Genomic DNA, 21534 nt, shown 5'->3' on the forward strand with positions numbered 1-21534 from the left:
AGTTATTCAGTCAAGAACATTGTCATTTTTGTTTGTATTTTTCTGTTTAAGTTCAAAAAGATGTGGAAAAATGAACCATTTGCTTGAATGGTTTAATTTAATTAAAATAACTTTTTCTGTGCACATTTTGGATGTTTGTGCAGCATAAAAAACAGGGTGTGGGTCTTCTTGTGCTTGAATGATTTAAAATCATATTGAAATGCACACAAAGGAATAGGAATTTCAATTTTATAACAAGTATCCGATTCCTGGCCTCAAGTAATCAATTCTAGAATTGGAATCGATTTTTGATTCCCAACCCTAAATATATGAAATGTAAAGTATTTTTCATTTAGATTTGTAACTATAGAACATCTATACAAATGTGTAAGGGCAGATTGTCATTATAAAGAGGTTTGTAAATTAAATGTAAAGTGTAAACCTAAAATTACGCATGAAATTAAAATACAAATACACTTTATAAAAAAAACACTGTTTACTTTATTAGTGCACATACCTGGTCTTGTACAAGATTCATCTGTTCCAAAGAAAAAGAATGTCTTTGTGATTTAGAATCATTTAAAAACTTCCTCCTTTTCCCTTTTGGGTTATGTCAATTAGGTGTGATGTAATGTGGACATTGTTTTAGTTATCTCACCTTTGGTCTAGCTCCATTCTGAAATGCAACACCTTTTTACAATCCGATTCCTGAAAGATAAAATTAAGTCCCTCCCTTTTTTTTTTCTGGCCACTCAGAAATGTATCAGAAAAGGAAGTTCATTAAATAGCCTGGACACAGAATGAAAATGAATACAATCTTAATAAAAAATAAAAATAAAAAAAAAGTCTAGTTATGCTCAGCTCTAAAATATTTATTGAGCTCTTTGTAAGCAAAATATACATTAAAACATTAAAAATATACAATATATGCATACATTATATACATTAAAAAAATTCTGTATCCAGTAATCATTAATTTCTGGCAAGTCATGTGAATTAATTTGTCAAAAGGTCTGGGAACTCCTTTTAAAGATTGATTGTTAGTATCTTTGTTCTTTTTCAGGTTATGCAATGGTCTCTGCAACATATCCAGTCCCCCAGGTGGTGCTTTCACTTTCAGAAGTGTGCTGGTTCTCCATCGCTCCTGAGGAGAAACTGATTTCTTCTGGTGTGCCAGCGACATAAGCAGACAAGATTGCAAAGATCTGCCCTGTGTCGAGTATGACGGCCACGACCCGTGGCTCCCCTGTGGGAGGGAATGACGGTCAGGGCCAGGCTCCGGATGGCCAGTCCCAGCCACCCCTGCCCCAGAACCAGGTCAGTGCTCCATTTGGAATTCCCCCTTTCCATTCCGATCCCTGTTGGAACACATCTGCCATTTGCTGTTAGTGAAGTAAAACTGTCACTGAAGAGAATTTATATTTCATCGATAAGGTTTGCAGTCCCTGTGTTGAGCTGTGTTACATTCTTCAAACCACATTTGATCTGGTTTGACCGTTGACTGAGTTCCAAAGAAAAAAAAAAACTTTTGCAGACTCTCATGGATGCATATGTTTCTGTAATTGTGCTCTGCCCTGAAAGGAACAGATGTCAACAGAGGGAAATGTTATTAGGTAACTCTAGGATGATCCCCAAAAAATTCACCTTTCCTGTATCATATTTCTTTAATGTATGTGCTTTTGGCATTTAAGTAAGAGATGAACATGAGCTTATCTCTGGATTGAGCTTATCTCACTTCTAGAAGGGAACGGTTTTAGGTATTTTTTTTAAAGTTATGTCTGTGATATAACCAGTGTTTTTTTTTTTTTTTTTTTTTTTTTCTCCTCTCAGCATTGGTGGTACAATCATTCACACATTTTGCTGCATCATTATTTGAATTACTTTATGTATTGCTCATCAGCCTATTATTATAATTGATGTTAGGTTTACTTGCCACTAAATGTCACAAGTGCCCAACCACAGTTTGCGTATAGTTTTGCATGACTCTCAGGTTGTTCTTTTCTATGTGGGCAATACAGAAAAAGCTGTAAAGTTAACCATACTTTATGCAGATAGTCGAAAGTCTTTCTCAGTGAGACCTTAAAAAAAGGCCATAGTTCCCCTAAAAATTGAGAATTTTAATATATAATTTTTCATCAAATATGGTAATCAGAAATGTAAAGGTGCTGTATGTAATTTTTTTTGACTGTACTAAAGCTCAAAAATACCATAGCATGTTTCCTAAATCTCTGCAAACATATTAGGTTCACATACTTGATTCTCAGAAAAGCAAAGCTACAGCCAGTTATTCTACTTTGAAAGGTGTGTTCCGTGCTGGAATGTCTGTTTTTTTTTTTGATCTGTGATTCCACCCACTGCCAATTTTTACCCAATAGTATTTCGTCATCCTGGGTTGCCAGTTGGCGGAAAACACTATCGCTGTAGCTGAATAAACAAGATTGAAACGCTTATACGATTTATACATGATTAATAAACACATGACTACGACAATATACGGTTTATCTGAGTTCTTCGAGCCTTCGCTGGTATTTCCAGGATAATAAAGTATATTTCAATGCTAATTTACATAGCATTTATCACTATATACAGGGTTCCTACGGGGTTTGGAAAAGAATGGAATTTGATTTGAGTAATTTCCAGGTCTGGAAAAGTATGGAAAAAAATTAATCAAGAGTATGGAAAAATATTTATGTTTCCAGACTATTGTCCCTATTTCGTTTTCTAAAAATAAAATTAAGAATTTCTAAATGTATATAATAAATATATACAATTGTTTTTTTTTTCATGGCGTTTGGATCAGTCTGCCAGCGCTGCCGATCGTTTTTACACTTGATCTGCTGGAGTTTAGGTCTGCAGTGATTGGTTGTTACATTGTTAGGCGGCAGTTGCCATCACAGCGCCCCTACCTCAAACTGCTTGACTAAAAACACCTGGAACGTTGTGCTTGATTTTTACATTTGAGTGTGGATTTCACGGCAAACAAAATGGGAAAATGCACGTTTTCCGAGGGCTGGTTTGCCGATCCTAAATATAAAGCCTGGTTAGCCAAAGATTTAAAATGTACAAAGAAAGCTATTTGCAAACTTTGTCAAATCATTTGACATCTCCAACATGGGGGAGGCAGCAATTGTAAGCCAAATGCTAGGCCAAAATAGTAGTGGGAAGTTCGGATTAATTTACTGACTCGGATCTTTGAATCTCGTTCAGCAAAATGAACAAATCTTTTTTTAAGTCATTTCGTTCGTTCATGACATCAACGTCGCGGCCACACTCGTGCTCACAGCCGCATGTAGACGGATCGACTCAAAATCGGAGACACGCGAGACTGATCGGCCGATCACCGATCAGGCCGATCATGCAGAAAATCTGCCAATTCCGATCCCTGGCCGATCAATCGGTGCATCTCTAATTTAAATGTACAAAATTACAAATATGAATAACATTGCACTGATTTAGAGTGTTGAACTTTACAGGGTTTGGTGTTAAATTGACTTGTACAAGCAACAGTAGCTTCAATTTTCAAATATACAAATTTAACATGATAGCCTACATAGAGGTTTTGACTCAGAGTGTAACAGATACTTGTCGGTGCCGATAGCATTGTGGGTAAGTGCGTCGCCATGTAGTGCTGTTGTGCTTCGGGAGACCCGAGTTCGAGTCCTGCCTCATGGACTTTTCCCAATCCCGCCCCCCTCTCTCTCCCTCCCTCCTTACTTCCTGTCTAGCTACTTTCCTATCCTAATCAAAGGCAAAAACGCCATACTAAATCTTTAGAATGTAACATACTTGTTAGTAGGGGTGCACCGATCCGATATTAGGATCGGATATTGGCCGCGATACTGACAAAATAGCTGGATCGGGGATCGGAAAAATTAACAGATCCACAAGCCGATCCAGGTGTTTTTTTCCGTCGCAGCAGAACCTACGTCATTCGTCAGCTTCACGTGTGTCGCATGCTAGAAGAGACTCGGCTGTGTGGAGGAGATATTTCACGCTTGCCACGCCAACTAGTTCGTCGCTGTTTCGAGGGTATTACTGCAAAGTCAGGGTCTTTCCTGCATTGACATTTTTTTGACGGCCAAAGCCTAATTTGATGAGTTATTGTGATTTACGAGTGATGTAGAACAGATGCTGCGCTTGTGACTGAGAGACAGAGAGACCGATCTGAGAGCTCCTCCCCCGCGCGCGCTCTCTGGGTCTTCAAAATAATCAGTGTTCGCTCTCATATTTCACATATTAATCCAAATCAAAAGCTCGGAAGACCGAAACCATGTTGCACTTGACACATTCGGACAATTTTGTCCTTGAATTATCACTGGGTGTGAATTGCGCTCAAAAAACATTGACTCTTCTCTGACCAGCTGACATAAAGCATACTTTCAATAAGCGGGAGACAAATTATATCCAGTTATGAAGTGTTTTCTGTGTGTTGACATCTTTCGCGATGTTCTAACAGACGGGATTCACACACAACGTGTCTGCTAATGTCCGATTCGTGACCTAATGACTCCTTTGAAACGAATCATTTTAACGACTGGCCAGAACAACTGATCCGTCCAACACTGAACTCATGAACTCAGTTTATTAATTTACTCAGAACGCAACTGAAATGAGAACACAAGTGTGCTTACCCATTTTAGCAAGAGTGGGTAGTAAGAATTATTTTTAATTATCAACAGTATTTCATCTTATTTCTGTTGACAATGTGTAGTAAAATAAATAGGCCTAGCCTACAATCATTTAATCTGGAGTGAGGTGAAACCAGAACAAAGTTGTTATTAGCTAGCTGAAAATTTTTATTAAATTGCATATGGTAGAAAATTAGACTATTTGTTAATTTGTAATGTTACTTTTTAATATTGATATGATTATATACCAAAACAATTATCTGTAGTGTAAAAAATGTTTGGTAACTGTCAGATTACTATTGTATGTTTGACCAATACACTGTTTTTTGTTTCCACTGCTACATTTTATTTATTTAAAGAAGTTAGATTACATTCTATTTTAGATTTGAATGCACAATTGTTTTTTAAATAAATAAGAATTCAACACCTTACATACATCTGTTATTTTGTCTTAGTTATGTTTAGTTAGTAAAGTCTGGTGCCTTTAGTCTCTTCAAGGAAGGTATAAGGTGGAAGATATACAGTTTATTATTAATTCAACAATATATCGGATCGGTATCGGGTATCGACAGATACACAAAGCCCAGGCATCGGTATCGGTATCGGGACTGAAAAAGTCGGATCGGTGCACCCCTACTTGTTAGCAGTTGAATTTTAATATGGTCGGAAAAATCTGTAGGGAAGTCTGAAAAGTATGGAATTTTGAAATGAAAATTGTGTAGGAACCCTGTATATAGAATATTATGAAATATGTTGTGTGCCTTATTCTGTGTAAGAAGCCACACCATCTCCCAGAATAATGCTCAACTGTCGTTATAAAATGAGTTGAGTAAAATCATGTTATTAAATGTTGTCTTTTGTTGGACAAGAGGTTCATAAATGCTTCTCATGTTTGGAAAGATGTTTGACGTGTGTTGAATGCATGTTATAAGCGACTCAAACTCAAAGTGCTTTCAGATGCAGCAACATTTATTACTGATCACAAAGCCGTGCTTTACTGACAAGCTGCGCATAAAAAAATATTGCAGCCTTATGCTGCGTTCACACCGAACGCGAATAGAGCATCAAATTCGCGTCTAGTTGGGCGCTGGAACATTTTGAATCCATTTGTGCATCCACAGCGAACTGGACGCACGTATAAATCGAGCGTTTGAAGCTAAATAGACGCGCGTTCAAGGCGCTCCAGGAGCTATGCCTGGATGACAGCTCGCTCTCACTCCTGTAAATATTTTAGGCTACAATAAAATGAAATATGTCATAAAACACCACTCTGCCTCTTTTAATTTTCATTAAAAAATATTAAACATTAATAGCTACACAAATTTGGTTCAGGCAACACATACCTGGATTATCTTCACTGCATGTATATTTATAACAAACGAAATATAAAACACAACCATGCCTCTTTTCGTTTACATTTAAAAAGAAATAAATAAAAAAAACACATATGTATGTACATCATATGATTATCACTGTAATAAAATTAAATATGACATAAAACACAACCCAGTCTCTTTTTATTAAATGTCAGTTTATGTGTGATCCATAATAGCCATTATAAAAGTATAATTAAAAGGTATAAGAAGCGATGCAAACAATTCAGTCAAACAAAGTCAATGCTAGTAGGCTACAACGGTAAAGTTTAATAGCCTAAAAAAATAAAGTTATGAAACTTCACTTTGCCCTCAGTCAAAACGATTTGCCAGGGAACAAACGATAGATTCATGAGACCAAAGATCAACTGTTAGATCTACACAAGATTAATTATATCTCATGTTTAACCACTACAGAGACATTAGAGCCAGTGGCAAATGCCAGAAGGACTAGCCGAGGTGAGGCGGCTCTCGCCGGGATTAATGAGCGCTGAGCACCCGCTGATCGACTGGATCTCACAACTCCGAATGCAGCAGTTAAAATTTTCCAATAGGTTTTTAATTTATCCAAATTTTCCACAGATTTTTGCTTTAAACAAGCACATTCTTGTTTAAAGAATGGACCCGCGAATGAGACGAAATCGCATCCACCGTGCCGCGCTACACGCGTCTCTTGCGCCACAGGACCTCCAGACAGCGCGCCTTTACATTGACTTAACATGGAAATCACTCGCGCCTAACCCCACCCACTTTAAGACCAATGATATTGGACCCACTCACTTTTACAGTCTAACCAATAAACACTTTATTATTGAACACGTTAGATGCTTTATTGGCACTTTTAGAATATATTTTCTTAATTTTTATTGAAAAGAAATGCCATTCCGATCTGATATGTGATGGGAAAAAGGAGTAGAGCGAGTTCTGCAAGAGGCGGATTCGAACCTTGGATCAATTTGCGTCAAAACTCTCTGCCATGTGTCTTACCCCTACACTACTGCCAATGTAATTCATTTGGTGTCTTACATCATTTTGTGGCTGAACCAGATGTAAACAAGGCGGACTTTGCACTTAATGTAAATGGCATCTACCCCAGTAAAAAAAAAAAAAAAGGGGAGGCTTCCGTTGCCCATGGTTTCAGAAGATGAAAAAGTTGGGTTTCTTCTGAGATGTCTATAGCCTATGTCTTACTAAGCTTTTGGTGTTCCCTGAAGCTAGTGCATCACTGTCTTTATTGTATTTCCGATTGAATAATGCTTTAACAATGTTTTAAAGCATTTATGGTCAAAAAAATGAAACCCCAGCATTATGACCAGAGAAAAGGAGAGAAGCTCCCTTTGGTTTTGTTGCAGAGGGCAATTGTTATATTCTCCAGGGATAGACAGCAGCAGTGTTATCAATTACACCTGTGCTCAATGAGCGCATGTTAAAAGACAGGAATCAATGAGGTTTAGACGCCTGGCAGAGAAAAGCACACCAGTTGGTTAGAAATGTGTAGTGCCTAGACATGAGAAGCAAACTGGCTATGTAGGTCAGCCAAGCAGAAGGAGCCTTTTCCAGCACACCCCCACATTTCCCAAGTTCCGCAGGCTCCATTCAGCTCTACATGCAGAGCTCCAGCCCACATGCATCCATTGACACAGCACAGGAAACTGACTCTGAGCATCTTAAAGCTGCTTTATCTTCCTTGCGCTCTTTCATTCTTTTAATCCCTCACATGGAAACATACTTTATGCTTGCTTATTTAAAAGATAATCCATTCACTAAGACACCTGAATCATTAAGGTGGTTTACGTATGTTGAGTGAGGCTTTCTTGTTTTTTACTGTCAATTAAACCATATATACCAACAAATACGAAATTTTATTTTTCTGTATGTCAATTTATGCAGTTGGTTTTCCCCTATTTTTTAAAAACTGATTTTACCCTGTTCTTGCCATGAATAGTTTTTATGCTAACTAGAGCTGCACGATTAATTGTTAAAAGATTGCGATCTTGATTTAAAAACCTGCGCAAACTTATTGCTAAATGACAATCTGTTAAACCTTTGACAAAATCAACACATGTATGGTTTTAGCGATCAATCATCTTTTGAATGTAACTCTTGACACTTCAAATATAGATATCAATTAAATTATAACACCAGTAGGTGGCTACAAGTGACTTAAATTTGTTTGTCATTGAATCATTCTTTCAAGAGATTCATTCAAAAACACTGCTTCATCCAGTAATGAAACAAGGGAAGTCTTTGAGTGAGTCATTGAATCATTCATTCAAACTGATAATTTTTTTTGTTTATTAAATGTTTTTTCAAATAGACTGCGCCAATTAACATTTTATCAGAACCTCTAGTTAGTTATATGTAATTTTGTTTAGTTGTCTATTCTTAATCATGATTTCTATTTTAAACAAAACAAATTGTGATTCTCAATTTATCCAGAATCGTGCAGCTCTGATGCTAGAAATTCCAAAGTTGAGTCGGTTGGATTAAAAAACATTTTTTTTGAAAGAATTCTTATGCTCTTTTTTTTTTTTTTTTTTTTGATCAAAAATACAATGAAAATAGAAATTGTGAAATGTTATTTCAATTTTAAAAATAACTTAATTTAAAGGGTTAGTTCACCCAAAAAAGAAAATTATGTCATTAATTCCTCATCCTCATTCCTAATCCATAAGACCTTCGTTCATCTTCGGAACACAAATTAAGATATTTTTGATGAAATACGAGAGCTCTCTGACCCCTCCATAGACAGTTATTTAATTAACACTTTCAAGGCCCAGAAAGGTAGGAAAGACATCGTTAAAATAGTCCATGTGACTAAAGTGGTTCAGTTGAACGTCCCAAGTATGGTGACACAAAATAAAACGTGGCGCTTTTCTAAGCGGGTTAAAAAGGATAGCTATAATGTATGGCGGAATGGCACTTTTGAGAGTACTTCGACTCAAAAGTCATGCCTGAAATATCCTCTCAGGATAAACAGGTGTTTTCTCTGCGTGACTTTTTACTGCGCCGAGTCGAAGTACTCTCAAAAGTGCTATTCCACCATACATTATAGTTATCCTTTTTAACCCACTTAGAAAAGCGCCAAGTTTTATTTTGTGTCGCCATACTTGGTCGTTCTACTATTCGTGTAACTGTATTTAAATGGGGAAAACGTGGAGGTGTTTGGTCGCTTCTAACTTGACTTAATGAACTGGGCTTAGTGGGCTAAGCTAAGTGCTATCAAAATGTCACCGTGCGTCAGAGCGATTAAGTGCATGCACTGAGACGAGAGAGGTATGTATCAACTTGTCTTAGTTAAGGGAATAACATTGTTTAATTTGAAACAACGGTGGAGTGTCCCTTTATGGTTATGAAGAGACGAGAATATTTTTTGTGTGCAAAAGTCTGATGAAATAACACCCCAAAATTACTGCTTTATTCAACAATTTGTTCTCTTCCCTGTCAGTCTCTGACGCTGTTCACGTTGTAAACACCGCAGTTTTTCCGGGTTGTATGTCAGAATGTTGGCTCCGTATTGGCCATCTTCTTCTTTGTCAGCGTCACACGCATGCGTTGAATCAGCTTTGCCATAACTCTTGAATTTCATCAAAAATGTCTTAATTTGTGTTCCGAAGATGAACGAAGTCTTATGGGTTTTGAATGACATGAGGGAATGACATTACTTCACTCTTCAGTGTCACATTATCCTTCAGAAATCATTCTAATATGCTCATTTGGTGCTCTATAAACATTTCTTATTTGTTTCAATATTGAAAACCGTTGTGCTGCTGAAACCGTGATACTTTTATTTCAGGATATTTTGAATAGAAAGTTTTGAAATATGAAATAAGGTTTACTGTCAATTTCAATCAATTTAATGCATCCTTGATTGAATCTTACTGGTCCCAAACTTTTGAACAGTAGAGTAAACATTTTCATTTTATTCATAGCCCTTAATCAAAACATTGTAGCTCAATTTCTTTTTAGCTGACGTGACCTATAGGTCATGCAGGATGGGGGGAAAACCTATAATGTCATTGCATACATTTAATGGTCCAATCAAATCCAGATGAGTAAAATCAACCACGCTACGTGGTTTTACTAGTAAATACAAAGCATTACAGAAATCAAGTGTTACGAACATCATTTCATGTCATCTTTTACAGCCTGTGTGGCAAACTTTAATGAGGCCACTTAATAGTTCTCTCCAAGTTTGGAGTAATGACCCAGAATGTTATCTTTGTATCTGAGTCATGCACTTCCTCAACCTCTGAACTGTTTGCATTGTAGACATCCTCTCCCAACTCATCCAACGAGAACTCCCCAGTGAGCCCTCCAGATGAGCAGGGTCAGGGAGACTGTCCCACTCCCCTGGAGGAGGAGGAGCCAGCTTTCCCTCACACTGAACTGGCCAAGCTGGATGACATGATCAACAGGTTAGGGCTCTTATTCTAGATTTGCTCAAATTATGTGTATAATTGAATCAGGAGAACTGGAGATAAGGAAGTTGATATGAAGGAAATGTATTTAGGCTATTATCCACTGATCAGTTATGTTTAAAGTAGACTAATTATGCTGGGTTTTTTTATGTGCAGACCTCGCTGGGTCGTTCCAGTTTTGCCAAAGGGTGAATTAGAAGTTCTTCTTGAAGCTGCTATAGATCTTTGTAAAAAAGGTAATGCTTTATTTTTAGCTCTTGTTTGTCATTTGATATTCTTGCTTTATTCATTAGCTGTTTTGGTGATCAGCAGCAGAAGCTGTATTGCCTTTTACCTGCGTCATCTTAAGCTTTCACTGTTGCTCTCAAAGGAATTATACAGCCTCATTAAATGTCGGCCTCTGATTAGGTTTTTCTTTCATTTCTATCTCCAGGAATTGATGTCAAGTGTGAAGCATGCCAGAGATTTTTCAGAGATGGCTTGACAATATCCTTTACGAAAATACTGACAGATGAGGCTGTTAGTGGATGGAAATTTGAGATCCATGTAAGTCCTGGCATTTTCATCATGCCTCCTATTTCAGAAACACATTTTGTCTTTTTGTTTGCACATTAAAGGGTTTTACTAACCGCTTGGCTGTCAGGTCTGTCCTCTCTAGAATTGATTACATTTCTTCACAGCCACCCAAAGAAGTAATGTTATTTTGGTTGCCTTCATCTTACTTGGCTGTTTGATTGAAATGCCAAAGCTTTGATCAAAGAGCTCCTTTCAGTAAAACAGAGGCAGTATTAGCACAGCACTGAGTCATCATCACTCTCGTATAAGGCTTGTTTTAGTCCTTCAATGGCTGCTCTAGGATCAGCCTCAATGGCACTGCAAAATAGATCATGTTTTTACATTTAAAAACTTCCTACACACTGTAAACCAAAGTACTTCAACCACATTTGCATTTTAGTGTACTTTAAAGCCAAAACGTACTCAACACTTCTAGGAGTGCATTTCTGGCCTGACATGTTCCGTCTCATTCTCTCGACAGCGGTGCATCATTAACAACGCCCACCGACTGGTGGAGCTGTGTGTGACCAAGCTTTCTCAGGACTGGTTCCCTCTGCTAGAACTCTTGGCAATGGCCACCAACCCCCACTGTAAGTTCCACATCTACAATGGTACTCGGCCCTCTGAGACGGTGCCTGCTGGGGTTCAGCTAGCTGAGGATGAGCTGTTTGCCCGTCCACCTGACCCTCGATCTCCCAAGGTGAGAGGGTGTTTGCCACTGGAAAAAGATGAATCTTTTGGACATTTATGAAACCTTCAATTTATGAATTTAATTAATGAATTATTGAATTAGTGTTTTGAAATGGTTCAACTTAAAAAGAAATGGAGACTAGTCACACAGCACCTAAAATATAAACTTGTTTATCTGCATTCCTCTAAAAAATTGTTTAGCTGTATTTTAACTTGATGATAAAAATCCATGGACTTTGTTTATGAATCTTTCTTCAGTTCTAATTTGAAATGATTCATCTTGTTTTGATCCTGTATTGATCTATTCAATGACAACTTCCTGTTTATTTGTTTCTTGCAGGGCTGGTTGGTGGATTTAATAAACAAATTCGGCACCTTAAACGGGTTTCAAATTCTGCATGATCGATTCATGAGCGGACAAGCTCTGAATGTTCAGATCATCGCTGCACTCATTAAGTAAGAACAATCAAACAAGAAAGAAAGAAAGAAAGCTGGCAAGGTTTATTTTAGCAAGGTTTGATTACTTGTTTGTTTTGCAGGCCTTTCGGACAGTGCTATGAGTTTCTCACTTTGCACACGGTGAAGAAGTACTTCCTTCCCATCATAGAAATGGTTCCCCAGTTTCTAGAAAACCTCACGGATGAGGAATTGAAAAAGGAAGCAAAGAACGAAGCCAAAAACGATGCCCTGTCTATGATAATCAAGTCTTTGAAGAACCTGGCTTCCCGAGTACCAGGACAAGAGGAAACCGTGAAGAATTTAGAGATATTTAGGTTAAAAATGATTCTTAGGTGAGCTGAACATTGGCTAAAACCTGTTTCAAGACATTAGGCAGTAGGTTAAAGGATTGTTCTTGATCATTGACTTTTTGTGTTTCAGGTTATTACAGATTTCTTCTTTTAATGGCAAAATGAATGCACTAAATGAAGTAAACAAGGTGATTTCGAGTGTTTCCTACTATACGCATCGTCATGGCAATCCTGAAGAGGAGGAGTGGCTGACGGCAGAGCGCATGGCAGTAAGTCATCGTGCAGTACTTAACAATTGTTAAACCAGAGAATGTTATGAGCCTTGTCAGGCCAATTAATCATCATTGAATATACCGAGCAAACAGAACTTGTTGTTGAAATATGTGAAGGGCTTAAATGCGGTCAAAATAAATTGTTGGTTCAAATCTGTATCTTCACATTTAGATAATTATGCATTTTTTTCCCCACAGGAATGGATTCAGCAGAACAACATTTTGTCTATTGTGCTGCGAGACAGCCTTCATCAGCCGCAGTATGTGGAGAAACTGGAGAAGATCCTGCGATTCGTCATCAAAGAAAAGGCCCTAACTCTTCAGGACCTGGACAACATCTGGGCCGCTCAGGTGAGAGACAATCTCAAGTTCCTGTGTGATTTAATGTATGTTGTATGATAACATGTATTGATTAAAATGACAAATCATAGTATTTTTGCCATTCTTGCATTCTTTTTGTAAAGATTTGTAATGCATCACTTTTGGCAGCCCTTCTAAAATGTATTCTTTATTAGTAAACTTTGAGACAAACTGTCTAATAATGGTATTTATATCCTCAGGCTGGGAAACACGAGGCTATTGTCAAGAATGTTCATGATCTCCTTGCAAAGCTGGCGTGGGATTTCTCACCTGAACAGCTGGACCATCTCTTCGACTGCTTCAAGGTTATTCATAATAAACAAACCGGGAAAAAAAATGCATTCATGTAGAGACCATGCATTATAGACGTTTCATTAGGATTCAGCATTTCTGTGTGTGCACTGCAAAATCTTTGTCCTCAACGGAGTCATTTTATGGTTTATAGGAGAGCTGGACTAATGCAAGTAAAAAACAGAGAGAGAAGTTACTGGAATTGATTCGTCGACTAGCAGAGGACGATAAGGATGGTGTAATGGCTCACAAAGTGCTCAATCTGCTGTGGAATTTGGCCCATAGTGATGATGTTCCTGTGGATATCATGGACCAGGCCCTTAGTGCTCATATCAAGATTTTGGACTATAGCTGCTCCCAGGTACTGTGATCAACCTTAGTTAAATTGTTCACCCTCAAATTAAAACTTGAAAATTGACTGCAGTTGTCCCCATGTTAAGTCATTTTATAAGATGTTTTGGTCATTTGGAACAACATGAGGGTGAGTAAACATTTGAGGATGTTAAATTAAAAACAGTGTTTTTAATTCTTCTGCTGTAGGACAGGGACACACAGAAGATGCAGTGGATAGACAGGTTTATAGAAGAATTAAGAACTAATGACAAATGGGTGATTCCTGCACTGAAGCAAATACGGGAGATCTGTAGCCTCTTTGGAGAAGCCCCGCAGAATTTAAGGTAATGCAACTGGTCCCAACCAACTTTAACCATCAATAGTATTGTTACCTGTTTTAGTGCACAAAAATAAGTGGACAAAAATATGTATTTTTTGGTCTTATTTGCTCATATTCAAGGAGTATTTGCATGAAATTCATCTACACATTTTAGGAAGAGCATGTAAATGTAGCAAATGTATCGTACACATCCCTGTTGTTTTTCAGAAAGAAAATACCTATTAACTTACTAAAGAGCTTAGATGGGTAAGTGGACAGTTAATTTTGGGAAATATTGTCATTATAATTATTCTAACTAATTGTAAAGCTTAAGTTTGCTTTTGAATTTCAGTAAATCAGTAATCTGCCTGGTGTCTCCTGCACCATCTAATCAAATCACCAATCAGTGTCCATGTACAAGATTCATGTGTATAAAGCTTCTTACAGTAAGAGTGCTGCTGTGCTTGGTATACGGACAAGGTTTGGATCTAGTGCACTCTTCCTTTGGGATGCTTTAAACATGTGAGTCTGTTAGAGAAAATAAAATTACAGAGGAAGGCTGAACTCACATTTTCCAATACTTTCCATCACCTTATGCAATGAGTTTTATGTGACGACAAATTCCTTTTCTGCCTTTGCTTGGATGGCGTCTCGGGATATTGCTTCTCTAATGTAAATTTAAGCTTTTGAATAGGGACAAGGAAATAGTTTCTATATACCTAAAAAGCCCATTGTCTTACGATTTAGGTGAAGAAATTGCAATATAATGGACATATAATTAATGGGAAGGAAAGTTAAATCAGTTGTTTTTGCTTGAGTAATGTGTTTTTCTTTCTTTTTTTACAGTCAAACCCAGCGGAGCCCACATGTCTTCTATCGACATGACCTAATCAACCAACTGCAGCACAACCATGCACTGGTCACTCTTGTAGCAGAGAACCTGTCTGCATACATGGAGAATATGAGGCAGTTCTCAAAAGGTTTGTGAGTCCTGACAATTTTTTTTGCACATACCTATTTACAATTTATCCATTAAATCCATTTTTATTCAGGTTTAGTCCCATGATGTTAAACATATGTTAATGCTAATTTCTTTTGTCTTATCAGAGCACACAGACTTTGATCCTCAGACGGTTAGGCCAGGAAGTCGGTATAGTCATGTTCAGGAGGTCCAGGAACGGCTTAATTTCTTGAGGTATTTATACTTCACAAGCAGCCTTCCTATACACTGCATAGATTGCAGAGCCCAAATTCAATTCCATCCCTTTCTATTTTCGCATTGTTATTGGACTCCAACTGTTACTCATTGTCTCATGAACCTGAGTATCACAGTGTGTACTAGAATAAACCGTTAATAACTCTAGCTAGGTAATGAAGGTGCCAGAAATGGAACGTGTTTTTCACTTCACATTTTAGCTTTTTTCCATTCCTTTGATTTTATTACCAAAAACTAAACGCACACAGAAATGCTCTTTGTGTACTAGACTAGTGTACTATAAAAAGCTAGTCATTTGTCATAAATGGGAAGATTTTTGTACTCGAAGGAACAGACAGTTTCTTGGTGTGCACCTGAGTTCAGAGAAGAGATTTCACACCAATCAAACTTGTCATCAAATTAATTTGGTCTGCACCAAAAGGTCAATTATGGAAACAGCCAGTTCTTTGAATCTCTAAAGACTCTTAACAAATCACTAAATACCCTCATCCTTCAGGTTCTTACTGAAAGATGGGCAGCTCTGGCTGTGCGCACCTCAGGCTAAGCAGATCTGGAAGTGCCTGGCAGAGAATGCAGTGTTCTTGTGTGATCGGGAGGCTTGCTTCAAATGGTACTCCAAACTCATGGGGGACGAGCCCGACCTTGACCCTGACATCAACAAGGACTTCTTTGAGAACAATGTGCTGCAGCTCGACCCCTCACTGCTGACAGAGAACGGGATGAAATGCTTTGAACGATTCTTTAAGGCAGTCAACTGCAGGGAGGGCAAACTAGTGGCAAAACGCCGGGCGTACATGATGGATGACTTGGAGCTGATAGGGCTGGATTACCTGTGGAGGGTAAGCTGTTGGATCTTCATGGGTATGTTCAGAGCTGCTTGTTCTGGGATATTACCTGCCTGAAATGTCTTCACCTTTTAGTCTGTTGGTTATTTTGGTAATTTCGAAATCTGTCACTGTACTTTAAATGGTAAGAAGCAAAGTTGGAAAAAAGCCCTTAAATGAAACATTTGGGTTTGTAATCAGTTATCAGGATTGTATATATTATTGTAATATCAACAAGTGAACAATGCTAATTTTACCAGTATTACAAAGCTAAAGGAAATTTAGCCAGTCTGTCTGAGCTCAAACCATCTCTTGTCCTCCTTTTTTCATTGACAGGTTGTGATTCAAGGAAGTGATGATATTGCTAGCCGAGCAATTGACTTGCTTAAAGAGATTTATACAAACCTTGGACCAAAATTACAAGCCAATCAGGTAATGGTTTAGTGAAGACTTGCTGTAATAAATTTTGGGCTGTTCTTGAGTGGGTTTTTAAAATGTGTCACATCACTCTTTGTAGGTAGAGATACACGAGGATTTTATTCAGTCTTGCTTTGACCGGCTCAAAGCCTCCTATGACACACTGTGTGTGCTGGACGGCGATAAAGACAGCATTAACTGTGCCAGACAGGAGGCCATCCGCATGGTGAGAGTACTGACTGTGCTCAGGGAGTATATAACGGAGTGTGACAGTGACTACCATGAGGAGAGGACCATCCTGCCTATGTCTAGGTAGACCCATTCAACCCTGTCATAAATTAACCATGTCAAAAATAATTTTTGCTTAGCTGTGATGGCCAGATTCTAACAAACTTTCTCTTTTTCTTTAAGGGCTTTCAGAGGAAAGCATATCACACTAGTTGTGCGTTTCCCAAATCAAGGCCGACAGGTTGATGATCTGGATATTTGGTCGCATACCAATGATACAATTGGTTCTGTGCGACGCTGCATTCTGAACCGAATAAAGGCCAACAGCACGCACACCAAGATTGAACTTTTCATCGGGGGAGAGATCATAGACCCAGCAGATGACAGGAAGCTAATTGGGCAGCTAAACCTCAAAGACAAAACTGTAGGCATTTCCTTGGCTGTTTTTTCTCAATTTAAAGAATTTTACAGACATAACCGTTGTCTTGTGTGAACAGGATCTGTTGTTATAGTTTAAACGAGTACTTTTTCTTTCCCTCTCTCCCAGCTCATCACAGCCAAGCTTACCCAGGTCAGCGCCAATATGCCTTCCAGTCCAGACAGCTCCTCAGACTCCTCCACTGGCTCCCCTGGGAACCATGGCAATCACTACAGTGATGGGCCAAACCCTGAAGTGGAGAGCTGTCTTCCTGGCGTGGTGAGTATCATGCCATGCGCATAATTGAGCCAAATTGTCTATTGTGTTAGGGTAATGTTTACAATTCGCATGATATTTATAAACTAAATTTACAATAACAATATAAAAAAGGTTTTTAAAAAAATTCAGCTCAATTACTTCCTTTTTGTGCTCTATTTTTATTTAGTGTTTTATAAAAGAAAAAAGTAATGAAGTAATTGAGCTGAATTTTGAATTCTGGCAAGTGTGCCTCTAAGGTCAGAGCCATCTACTAAGCAACACTGGCTGTTTGATGAAGTTATGGTTAATGTAATTAGGAAATAAATTACCATTTTAAGCCATTTTGAAGCATTAAATGTATCAAGCCTAATCCAACGCCAATATTGCAGATCACTTCTCCCCTGGTCATCATTTATTCTATCACGTATACTATTAAAGTGTATATTGTAAGAGGTAACCATCTCTTTGCTTTGCCCTTGAGCAAGGCACTTAACAACATTGCTCCAGGAGATTGTCACTGTAATAAATTTATTGGAAGTGTTGCAGTAATGGTAATGGTTGCATTCAGTATTACATTTATCACTTTTAGCATTTATTGTAACTTAATTTTGTATTGGGCAATTTTAAGTGTAACCTCTGATTCTTATTGTCTCAGATAATGTCGCTGCATCTGCGCTACATCTCTTTCCTCTGGCAAGTTGCAGACCTGGGCTGTAATCTCAACATGCCTCTCCTACGGGATGGAGCTCGTGTTCTAATGAAGCTCATGCCTCCAGGTGCTCTAATACGCTTCGTTAGATGCCTGCTTGAGACTACTAGCTGTACCGATCTGCTGTCATTGCATTTTTGTCATTGCGATCCATTCATTGCATTTTCTGCTTTCCAGATAACACCACAGTGGAAAGCCTGCGAGCCATTTGTCTGGATCATGCCAAACTTGGTGAAAACAGCCTTAGCCCCACATTGGACTCTCGTTTCTTTGGGCCGTCACCATCTCAAGTGCTTTACTTGATAGAGGTTTGTTTGGTTCTCAATTTGACAATAGCTCCTTTTCAACCTTCGGGCCGAACGGCTCAGGGCCTGTTCACACCAAGATTTTTAAAAAAATAATTAAATTTTTTTTTCAAACATTTTTCAGTTACTTAACAAGGCAATGTATTTTTTATTTTAATTAACAATAGCAGTATTTAATAGTTTTAGTATTAGTTGCAATAACAGCACTTCCCAAAAGGCTTTTTTTGTGTGGCATCAGACTTTGATTTGCACAATGTGTCTCTCTTTGTACCTCAGGTCGTGTACGCCTTGCTCATGCCTGCAAGTGGGACGTTGGGCGAGGATGCTAGTGATTTCCAGTACAACTTCTTGAAGAGTGGTGGACTGCCACTGGTTTTGAGCATGCTCACCAGAAATAACTTCCTGCCAAATGCTGACATGGAGACCCGGCGGGGAGCTTATCTTAACGCACTAAAAATAGCCAAACTGCTGCTCACAGCTGTAGGCTTTGGCCATGTGAAGTCTGTGGCAGAAGCCTGCCAGCCTGTGGTGGAGGGGACTATCCCTGTATCTCCTGTAAGTTGCCCTTGTTTAAGATCCTAAATGTTCCTTTTAAGGAAGGTGTCGCAGAAGTATAAGCACAATACCTTTAGTGATTAATTATGTTTACAGAAAAGAGAACAATATTTACACATTCAGTTTAAAAGACAAAAACATTTTTAAACTTGTAATTTTTTTTAAAAGGAACACAATTCAAAAATATTGCAATATTATATTTGGACTTTAAAACTGCAGAAACACATGAGCGAGAGAGAGAAACTTGGCGTCACAGGGAGAGAGAGTGAACCTGCGGTCACTTTTTATACTTTTGTCCAGTACCGCATCTCATAAAAGCGCATTTGACACAGCCCTAGTTTGTAGTTGAGACCAATAATGGGGGGATGGTATGGTAAAGTTTTACTGCAAAAACAGAATTCTGTTGGAAACATTACAAATAAGTGAAGTATTTCCTACTGAGTGGTGTTATTTCAGTGGGTTTTATAGGGTTCAGTACTGAGCGTTTCATTTCTGTTTAAGACTGTAACCTTTCAGCCTCCCTGACATTAATCAATCATATTAGAAACAGGCTTGCTTGGACTGTCCCTCCACAAATGTCAAGGGTGTACAGTGTCTTATGAGGAACACTCACACAGACTCAAGAAGCGTTTACATGAGGGATTATTAACCATGAGAAAGAAGAAATTCAGGTGTGCTTGAATCGTGCAAATGTAATGCATGTTGAAATCCAATATGTGTCTGACTAATAGGGGTGGAAATTACCACTGACTCAATGATACAGTATCAACAATCTTAAATGTGAAGCACATAATTAAAAAAAGTTAAGTAATAATAATGTCCATGAATTCTTTAAAGTGTTAACTAGCTTTGTTTTGTTACATTGGTAGTATATGTAAATAAACGTTTACTTGTTCTCCGTCTTACTTGGACCAAGAAATTCAAGTTTATTTCTCAGCAAAAGTCCACCAGATGACGTGTTTTGACCGCTAGGGCTTTCATGAAAACTACAGATTATACTTCCGCATTGTTGTATCCCTACCCATGGATATTAAGGTTAAGGTTATTAACAGTTATTGTAAGGGTATCACTGAATATTATGTCTTACTATGTCAACTCTTTAAACAGCGTTATGGTAAAAATTGAACACTATGGCCACAACTTTCTTACCTATATGCAACCGTGTTTTGCTTCAGGGTGTTGGGCGGAACTTTCTTTTTATTTTTCCCCTCATTTTGGCTTAAAACACTGTTCATGGTCATCCAGTTTGAAATGTTGACTACAAACAGAGGTTTTTCAGATTTCCATCTCCTGCTAAACAATTACTCCTTGAATTCTTGCATTTGGGAACAATACAAGTTGACACCATGATAAATATTTCCTACTAAAGGAAGGCATTATTTGACTGCCAAACATATCCATAGCAGACTGGTGGGAGTGGCATTGGAAGGCAACATGCCCAGTGCATTATGAGTGTTGAAGTTTTCCTACCTGTTTGGCAAAAGGAAAGACTGCAGCCTTTTTTTCTGTATTCTGTAGTCGGATAGCAGAGATTTTTTTGTTTATTTATTTTTTATTCACCTTTCTACTGTATAGGCAGCCAAGTTTTATTTAAAGGCCATTTTGCCAGTGGCGAAGGACCCCTGGAGTAATGGCTGCTGAAAATCTCACTTTACCATCACAGAAATAAATTCTATTTTTAAATATATTCAAATGGACAAGTTATTTTAAATTGTAGTAATACTTCACAGTATTACAGTTTATTTATTTTTATTTTTTTTAATCAAATAAATGTAGCCTTGGTGAGTAAGCGATTTTCTCTAAAAAATAAATAAATAAATAATAATAATTATTAAAAAAGTGTCTGACCCCCAACTTATGTAGTTATTTTCTGTTTAGTTTATTTGTTTACAGGGGCTGTGCACATTAATAAACATGAATGTAAATGTGCCAGAATTAGCCCAAAGGGCTATTTTTCATCTGCAGACCCTTGACAGAAATGTTAAAAAGTCAACCTAAAAACAAGAACAGAGCATCAAATATAACACACAAAAAATAAAAGTGAAAAAGTTTTTGTTGGAATCTGCTGGATAACTTTTTCTTTATTTAATTATAGATCAACCAGACTACACATGACCAGGCTCTAGTGCTACAGAACGCCCTGCAGAATATCCCTAACCCCTCCGCCGAATGCATGTTGCGGAACGTAGCTATCCGCCTCGCCCAGCAGATCTCGGATGAGGTATGTTACTCAACTCCACACAACCTTAGCCTGCAGAAACTGGTTTGTTTGCATTCAGTTCAAATGAATGTCCTCAACTGTTTTGACAGAAATGCCTGTAATGTATTTTATGAACAAAAGGAATCACTTAATAGGCAGATGTACTATTGATGTTGGCTGCATAGTGTTTCGTTAACCCCTTTTTATTTGAATGTGACAAAATATGTTCAAAGGAAATGTTCAGTTTTCAAAGTTGGTCCTTCTATTCTTGTACCTAGAACTTCTTCCAGGCCTCCAAGTATATCCCAGATATCTGTGTCATTCGAGCAGTTCAGAAGATAGTGTGGGCTTCTGGCTGTGGCTCTGTTCAGCACGTCTTCAGTTCTAATGAGGAGATCAGCAAGATCTACGAGAAGGTTCGAGTTCTTCTTACC

General features: G+C 38.0%; 1 protein-coding gene across 4 annotated transcripts in view; it reads left to right on the plus strand.

Annotated features, from left to right (window-relative positions):
* usp9 (ubiquitin specific peptidase 9) overlaps positions 1-21534 on the plus strand; it is a 38717-nt gene that overhangs the window by 3699 nt on the left and 13484 nt on the right. For 2 of the 4 annotated variants that reach the window (XM_079821571.1, XM_079821572.1), the window contains exons 2-26: positions 1043-1296; positions 10253-10398; positions 10558-10637; positions 10835-10947; positions 11438-11656; positions 11987-12102; positions 12186-12437; positions 12526-12664; positions 12866-13018; positions 13228-13332; positions 13473-13679; positions 13859-13995; positions 14199-14237; positions 14817-14950; positions 15078-15165; positions 15683-16025; positions 16347-16442; positions 16528-16739; positions 16839-17079; positions 17203-17352; positions 17987-18107; positions 18218-18348; positions 18622-18900; positions 20996-21121; positions 21379-21516. In XM_079821571.1, the coding sequence (XP_079677697.1) occupies positions 1201-1296; positions 10253-10398; positions 10558-10637; positions 10835-10947; positions 11438-11656; positions 11987-12102; positions 12186-12437; positions 12526-12664; positions 12866-13018; positions 13228-13332; positions 13473-13679; positions 13859-13995; positions 14199-14237; positions 14817-14950; positions 15078-15165; positions 15683-16025; positions 16347-16442; positions 16528-16739; positions 16839-17079; positions 17203-17352; positions 17987-18107; positions 18218-18348; positions 18622-18900; positions 20996-21121; positions 21379-21516 (3861 nt within the window). In that variant the 5' untranslated portion in view covers positions 1043-1200. The remainder of the gene's footprint in view (positions 1-1042; positions 1297-10252; positions 10399-10557; positions 10638-10834; positions 10948-11437; positions 11657-11986; positions 12103-12185; positions 12438-12525; positions 12665-12865; positions 13019-13227; positions 13333-13472; positions 13680-13858; positions 13996-14198; positions 14238-14816; positions 14951-15077; positions 15166-15682; positions 16026-16346; positions 16443-16527; positions 16740-16838; positions 17080-17202; positions 17353-17986; positions 18108-18217; positions 18349-18621; positions 18901-20995; positions 21122-21378; positions 21517-21534) is intronic. The other 2 variants (XM_079821573.1, XM_079821574.1) reach the window with 1 other exon arrangement.

Source organism: Gobio gobio (assembly GCF_949357685.1).
Source record: "Gobio gobio genome assembly, chromosome: 7".
In the NCBI taxonomy this organism is placed as follows: Eukaryota; Metazoa; Chordata; class Actinopteri; order Cypriniformes; family Gobionidae; genus Gobio; species Gobio gobio.